Source organism: Cicer arietinum, chromosome 8, assembly GCF_000331145.2.
Source record: "Cicer arietinum cultivar CDC Frontier isolate Library 1 chromosome 8, Cicar.CDCFrontier_v2.0, whole genome shotgun sequence".
NCBI classification, from domain to species: domain Eukaryota; kingdom Viridiplantae; phylum Streptophyta; class Magnoliopsida; order Fabales; family Fabaceae; genus Cicer; species Cicer arietinum.
The window spans coordinates 27672535-27681038 of NC_021167.2; the positions used below are offsets into that span (position 1 = coordinate 27672535).

Consider the following 8504-nt stretch of genomic DNA (forward strand, 5'->3'; position numbering starts at 1 on the left):
TGAAATAGAAAGAAAGTTTTGGTGATTCATTCAAATTCAATTCGTTCATACTAAGGTTTCTCTCTCCTTCTCACTCTCTCTCTCTCTCTCTTCATATTTCGCCGGAAAAGATGAAGCTGAAAGAGTTAGAAGGTCACTTAGGTTCTCTCGACCAATTCTCTAACCCAAAGGTTTCTCTCTTTCTCTCTCTTAATTTCATTCTTCTTTTTATAAACTATATTTTAATTAATGATTGTGAAGAATCACTTATTCACTAACGCAATTCATTGTAGATTGAGCTTGAACAATATCCAACAGGACCTCACATCGCTTCTAGAATGCTTTTCACTGTAAATTTCCTCAATCCCTTTGTTTACTTTATTCAATTTTCCATTTAATCAAATTTTATATTTTTCACTTTGTTTCTTTTCCTTTATGCCCCTTTTAAATTTTACTCATTAAATATGATAAAGTTTGATTCTTTTGCCTTATAACATCTTCATTTTTTAGTGCTTGTTAATGGGTATCTTTTTATGTTGTTTTGTTGTTATATATATATGCTTATTTGTGGAAATTGACTATTCTAGTTAGTGTTGTCAAATAGCCGCCATAGTAGTGTTATAGCACTATAGCATAGTGGAGTTTGAACGGATCACTATTGTCCCGTACACTATTTAGTACAACGCCTTGTCAAATAGCTGCTATTGCCGTGCTATAGTCCTGTAGCACAACAGAATTTGAACAAACTGCTATTTTCCGCAATCCGCTATTGACAACACTTATTCTAGTATGTACAAATTATATTGATTTTAGTGTTGAAATCTAGTTATGATTCTAGTTTTGGCAATTGAAACCAGCTCTTGGTCTGAACTCAAGTCTACAACACCATATTTCTGAGGTATTGTGTGCCATGAGTCTTGTGCGCCCTCATGGTTTTGTCCCTTATAAAAGGCACATCGGTGGATTTAGAAGTGTTGATATTTATAAACTACCTTTAACCTCATAAGTGTGGTGCTATGGACTTGAAGTTGAAACACATAATATTTGGAATATTTGTTTGCTGTTCTCTGTGCTTTGATAATCAGATGGAAAATTTTCATCTTGTTGCATTACCATTACCATTGAGAAGGCACACTACACTAAAACTAATTTCAGATGTTAGTAGATTGCAAAAGCATATACTAAATATATGGACATCATAGGGTTGTTGGCAAACACCACTATATAAAATTATTGGCATAAAATAAAATAAAGGTACCCCTAGAATTAGTTACCCTCCTTTAAGGATAAGTTGCTTCACAAATACATTACCATTATTATTGCCCCTAATCACACCTTGATTGGCAAGATCATTTCCTCCAATTTGCTTAGGCAATTGAAGATACTTTCTCTCTTCATCATCATTCTCAGTCTCAGTCTCAAACTGTTGTCCGTTCACACCAGTGCGCTGCCTCTTTTGAATTTCAGCATCACAATGAGGATATGTCGTCCACTTCCAAGTCCATGTGCTTGATACTTGTTGAAACATTTGAAGCAATGCCAAAGAAGGGTGTTCAGAAGGACCCTTCACTGAAACATCCAAATCATTATTCACACTCTAATATCGACTACTATTGAAACCCCCACGTCATATTTTTTTCAAAGAATAAAACTTTGAAAGAACATGCAATACACAACTCCACCAACTGGAATTAATTAGTTATGTAGCTTGACTAGACCATAAGAGAAGAGAGGATACTTGAATACCAATTAGGACCATACATATATATAAAGGATAATATGCCATATGTGAATTCAATGAAGGTGATACATCTATAGAAGTCAATGAAAAAAATATAGCTGCTAATTCTTTTCCTGTCTGGTTTGCTTGGTTAGGCTTGTATCAGATGGCATCAAATTCTGTTCATAAAAAAACATGGCATCTAATCCCATTCATATCTTCCACTTCTAGACTGCTTTTTTCAGTCTTCACTTCTTCATGCCTAATGTTCTTTCTTTTGCACAAAAATGTTGATGTGTGGAAATTTGATCTCATTTCCATGATTGCTTTTCTTTTGTTCGATTAATTTAATTATTCTTTCTAGACTTCCGTGTCTTTGGTGTAGTTTGATTTATTATATCAATCCTTGTTGTCCAAGTAGTGAGGATTGAGGAACTAATTTGGTTCTCTTTAACTTAAATAGATAGTAGTATGTGATCAGTATAATTCCTTTTACTATATTCACTTTTCTGTTTAACCAAACTTCATATTTTTCACATTATTTCTTTCCCTTCATACCCCTTTAAATTTTACTCATAAAAAATGCTAAAGTTTGATTCTTTTGCCTTACCCCATCTACATTTTTGTGTGCTTGTTAATGGTTTTTTATTTCTTTCCATTTTTTATAATATATGATTATTTGAGGACATTCAACTGACTATTCCAGTATTTGCAACATATTGATATTGATGTTAGTGTTAAAATCTCGTTATGATTCTAATTGGTAGAAATTTAAACCAGTTGTTGGATTTCTATTATATATCATTTGAAATATTTGCTTGCTGTTCTTTGTGCTTTGAAATCGTGTGGAAAGTTTTCGTCTTGTTGCATTACCATTGCCATTGAGAAGGCATACTACACTTGAACTAACAAACACAATAAGGAATTGGCTTGTAGTTATTTAACTCTTCCCTCACCACTTTCAATTCAGTAAATTAATCCATAACTTATTCCTTGTTAATATTGGTCTATAAAGTTCTTGCTACACCTATGCTATTCAAACTAAATCACTCTAGAAATTTTTCTCCCAAATATCACCACAGTCACACTCTTGTATATAAAATATTTTATAATATATTACAGATTGAAGACTTAAAATTGAAGATTTTAGAGGAGTACAAAAGCATTACTAAATATATGTACATCCTAGGTTGTTGGCAAGCATCAAAATATAAAATTATTGGCACAAAATAAAATAAAATATAGGTACCCTTTGAGTTTGTTACCCTCTTCTAAGGATAAGTTGCTTCACAATTAAATTACCATTATTATTGCCCTTAATCACACCTTGATTGGCCAGAATATTTCCTCCAATTTTCTTAGGCCATTGAAGATAGTTTATCTCTTCATCATCATTTTCAGTCTCAGTTTCAGTCTCAAACTGTTGCCCGTTCACACCACTGCGCTGCCTCTTTTGAATTTCAGCAGCACAGTGAGAACATGCTGTCCATTTCCAAGTCCATGTTCTTGATACTTGTTGAAACATTTGAAGCAATGCCGAAGAAGGGTGTTGAGAAGGACCCCTCACTGAAACATCCAAATCATTGTTCAACACACTAATATCTAACACTATTGAAAGCCCAACATCATATTTTTTTCGACTAATAAAATTTCGACTACTAACAGCATAGTAGTGTGCCACAGTCACTGCACAAGGCTTTTCAACTCCACTCTTTCTCTTCTCCTCCACCACAAGAAGATTACCCTTATTTTCACTGCCATGGTATAAAACTTTTGTTTTTGTATTGCCTCCCCAATGATTCTTAGTCTCATTAACAAAATTTGTTTCGTAAGATGCTCCGTAGCCAACAATTTCAATTTGATTAAGAAGATCATTTTCAGCTCTATCTATAATGAATTTAATAAATCCAGATTCCGTGACTTGGAATTGTAAGAGCTTGGTTTCACCATCTTTGCCATATATTCTCTCTAAAACGAGTACAACCATTGACCAACCTACGCTGTATGACACCAACCATTTCTCCAACTTTCCTTCTTCCAAGTAACGTTCTTCTCTTGTAAATAGGACGCTTGCATTCATTCCAACGTCTGTGCACGTGTTACCGGGATGACTATTTCCCATGTTTTTTGTCTTAATCTTTTGGTTTCTAAGGAAAATGGGTTCTAGTAATCTGAAGTTTGACCAAGAGGTAAGTTAAGCCTGATCAAATATTCATGAATATTTGTTTCCTCAAGGTTTCTTTCTTAGTAAATTTGCACATGAATATGTAGTAAACATCTCCACCGACTGGAATTAATTGGTTACGTACCTTGACTAGACCATAACAGAAGAGACTTGAATACTAACTAGGACCATATATGTATATTAAGGATAATATGCCTCTAACTCTGTTCCTGTCTGGTTTGCATGGTGAGGCCTGTATGGGAAATTTATAAATGTAGATTATAGAATATTTGCATTATCTCATAAAAAATTATATTTGTAAGCGTTATTCTTCAGCAAGTTTATATAATTAATAATTGGATAATATGCCTCTAATTCTTTTCCTGTCTGGTTTGCACGGTGAGGCCTGTATGGGAAATTTATAAATGTAGATTATAGAATATTTGCATTATTTCCTCAGAAAAAATAATATTTGCAGGCGTTATTCTTCAGCCAGGCTATATAATTAATAATTGGATGGCATCTAATTCTGTTCATAAAATAATACGGCATGTAATTTCCATTCATATCTTCCACATCTATTGCTGCTTTTTTCTGTCTTCACTTCTTCATGCCTAATGTTCTTTCTTTTGTACAAAAATGTTAATAATTAGTCAGTGTGGAAATTTGAACTCATTTTGATGATGTTATTGCTTTTCTTTTGTTCGATTAATTCAATTCTTCTTTCTAGTCATCTGTGTCTTAGGTGTAGTTTGATTTATTACACCAAACCTTGTTGTCCAAGTAGTGAGGATTCAGGAACTAATTTGGTTCCCTTTAAACTTAAATTGATAGTAGCCTGCGATCAGTATAATTCCCTTTACTTTATTCACTTTTCCATTTAACCAAATTTCATATTTTTTCTTCTTATATTTTTCTCATCAAATATGCTAAAGTTTGACTCTTTTGCCATATCCCATCTTCATTTTTTAGTGCTTGATAATGGGTATTTTTATTTTTTTTAATATATGCTTATTTGTGGAAATTGACAATTCTAGTACGTACAACATATATTGATGTTAGTGTTGAAATCTAGTTATGATTCTAGTTTGTGGCAATTAAAACCAACTCTTGGATTTTTAGATGATGTTTTGAACTCAAGTCCGCAGTACCGCATTTCTAAGGTATTGTTTGCTTTGGATCTTATGTAAGCTGTCACAGTTTAATCCCTTATAAGAGGCACATTGGTGGATTGAGAAGTGTTGATATATTTATAAACTATTGTTAACCTTGGAAATATGGTGAGACAAACTTGAGATTGGAACAAATCACATTTGGAATATTTGCTTGCTTTTCTTTTGTTCGATTAATTCAATTCTTCTTTCTAGACATCCGCACCTCAGGTGTGGTTTGATTTATTATACCAAACCTTGTTGTCCTAGTAGTGAGGATTGAGGAACTAATTTGGTTCTCTTTAACTTAAATAGATTGTAAGCATGTGATCGGTATAATCCCTTTTATTTTATTCACTTTTCCATTTAACCAAACTTCATATTTTTCACTTTCTTTCTTTCCCTTCATACCCCTTTAAATTTTACTCATCAAATATGTAAAGTTTGATTATTTTGCCTTATTCCATCTTCATTTTTGTGTGCTTTTTAATGGGTTTTCCCCTATATTTTTATAATATATGATTATAGGTGGAAATTCACCTGGCTATTCCAGTATGTGCACCATATTGATATTGATGTTAGTATTAAAATATAGTTATGATTCTAGTTGGTGGAAATTTAAACCAGTTGTTGGATTTCTATTATATGACATTTGAAATATCTGCTTGCTGTACTTTGTGCTTTGGTTATCATATAGAAAGTTTTCATCTTGTTGCATGCATTACCATTGAGAATGCGCACACCACACTGAAACTAACAAACACAATAGGGAATTGGCTTGTTGTTTTCTAACTCTTCCCACATCACTTTTAATTCAGAGAAATAATTCATAACTGGTTCCATGTTTTTACATTGGTCTATAAAGTTCTTGCTACATCTGTGCTATTCAAACTAAATCACTCTGTAGAAATCTTTCTCCCAATAACGCTACACACACACTCTTGTATATAAAATAATTTATAACATATTACAGATAGAAGACTTAAAATTGCAAATGTTAGTTGATTGCAAAAACATATAAACATCCTAGGTTGTGGGAAAACATCGATATATAAAATTATTGGCATAAAATAAAAGGTACCCTTAGAGATAGTTACCCCTCTAAGGTCTAAGGATAAGTTGATTCACAAAGAAATTACCATTATTATTGCCCCTAATCATACCCTGATTGGCAAGAATATTTCCTCCAATTTTCCTAGCCCTCTGAAGATAGTTTTTTTCTTCATCGTCGTTATCAGTCTCAAACTGTTTCCCGTTCTCACCGCTACTTTGTGTCCTTTGAATTTCATCAGCACAATGAGAGCATGCTGTCCACATCCATGTCCGTGTTATTGATATTCGGTGAAACATATGAAACAATGCCAAAGAAGGGTGTTCAGAAGGACCCTTCCACGAAACATCCAAATCATCATTCAACACTCTAATCTCTGCTACTATTGATATCCCGACATCATATTTTCTTAGACCTAAAAGACTTTGACTACTAACAGCATAGTAGTGTACTATGGTCACTGCACAAGGCTTTTCAACTCTACGCTTTCTCTTCTCTTCCACCACAAGAAGATTCCCCACATTTTCATTCCCACAGTATGCAACATTCGTTTTCGTTACACCTCCCCATTGATTCTTAGTCTCGTTAACAAAATTTGTTACGTTAATCCTTTCGAAGTCACGTGTATTAATTTGGTTAAGAAGATTGTTTTCAGCTCTATCTATAACAAATTCAATTACTCCAGGTTCGTAGAAATTGAATCGTAAGAGCTTGATGAGACCATCTTTGCCATATGCCGTCTCTAAGATGAATATAACAACTGACCATCCTACGTGGTACGACAAGATCCATGTCTCCAATTTTCCTTCTTCCAAACAATGAATTTGTCTTCTAAATTGGATGCTAGCATTAGTTCCCACATATATGTACTGGTTAGTGGGAAGACTATTTCCCATGTGAATATTTATATATATATATGGAAAAAATCTAGGTGCTAAGTCTTCTCCTCTTTGGTTTGGACTGTTAGGTTTGTTTGGTAAACTTATAAATACACAGATGTTAAAGAATATTTGCAAGCGTTATTCTTCAGCAAGTTTATTTAATTATAATTACATCGCATCTAATTCTGTTCATAAAGGGAAAAGGAGATGCCATCTAATCCCATCCTATCTTCCACATATATGCTTCTTTTTTCTTTTTCTTCACATCTTTATGCCTAATGTCTTTTTCTCTTTCCACTAAAATGTTAATAATTAGTTAGTGTGTCATGTTAGTGAGGAAAGTTGAATTCATTTCAATGACGTCAGTGCCTTAGGAGTAGTTTAATTTCTTATACCAAATCTTGTTGTCAAAGTAATGAGGAATTAACTTGGTTCCCTTTAATTTAAATAGATAGTAGCATGTGATCAGTATAGAAGTGTGGAAACTGTCAGAATATTAGAAAATATCTTATAAGATCTTTTATATTATATTAGAGTATCTTGAGTTATTTCTTAGATCAATTTATAATCATAGAGATATTTTAGAATATCTCTCATTATTATTATGATTTATTCCTGATTTAGGATTGAGTCTATGTTTCTCTATAAATATAGATTATTATTGAGTCTTTTGTAATCAAGTCAACATTAAGCTATTTTCAATAATATTCAAACCTTTATTATTTTATCTCCTCTTTTTCTCTAAAATCCCACAACTTCAACATGGTATCTAGAGCCTATTTCGATCATCCTTGAACGATCCCGCCTCTATTCCCCTGCCGAGTTCCCAACAGTTAGGGAATATAATCATAGTTTCTCTTTTCCAACATTCCGACACGTTTCACTCGATTTCCATTCAATTTGTTACTGCCGCCGCTGCCACTATTTCCGGCAAATTTTCCATCGAACAACAGTCATCTTCAGATCAAGTCATGACCAAAAGCGCGTCGCCAAAAACCGTCACACGCGCTGCAAATCTCTCATGCGAGTAGATATGTCGCTGCTGCCGCTACTGCCTGTCGTTGCTGCTGTCACGTCTCCTACTGCTGCCATCTGTGGTTGCTGCATGTCGTCGCTGCTGGAAAAGTTTTTCGACACAACCACTTCCATTGTGTGCGGAATCTTCCAATCTACACAACCCATATTTTCTTTTAGGTCAAAAGTTGCTCCACACGCACTCATGTGCCTCCAAGATCCACCGTGTTTATCTCACGCGCCGCCACCAACAGCCTCGAGCTCAGGCGCGTCTGTCCGCTTTCCGGCATAATGTTTTCAGATTTGTTTTAAGTTTTCCTTCCTAGTTTCAGATATGTTTTAAGTCTTTTTCTTTCGAACCACATGCATACAACTTGGCAATTTATCCCAGATACACTGGCCCCATCTTTGTCCCAGATGTATTGGCCTTGCCTTTCTCTCCTTGAAGCATGTCTCTCTCTCCTTGAAGCAAATTCAAGTTTAAATATTTTGAGTCTCTGATATTATTGGTTTGAAGCTTCCAAATGCAGTTTTTTAGAAGGAC

General features: G+C 34.1%; 1 protein-coding gene across 1 annotated transcript in view; it reads left to right on the forward strand.

The window, feature by feature from the left end:
- Positions 1-4: 4 nt before the first annotated feature.
- Positions 5-8504, forward strand: part of LOC101504448 (uncharacterized) — a 14865-nt gene continuing 6365 nt past the window's right edge. Inside the window, exons 1-2 of the mRNA XM_004512956.4 lie at positions 5-170; positions 273-329. Coding sequence (XP_004513013.1) covers positions 111-170; positions 273-329 — 117 coding nt within the window. The 5' untranslated portion in view covers positions 5-110. The remainder of the gene's footprint in view (positions 171-272; positions 330-8504) is intronic.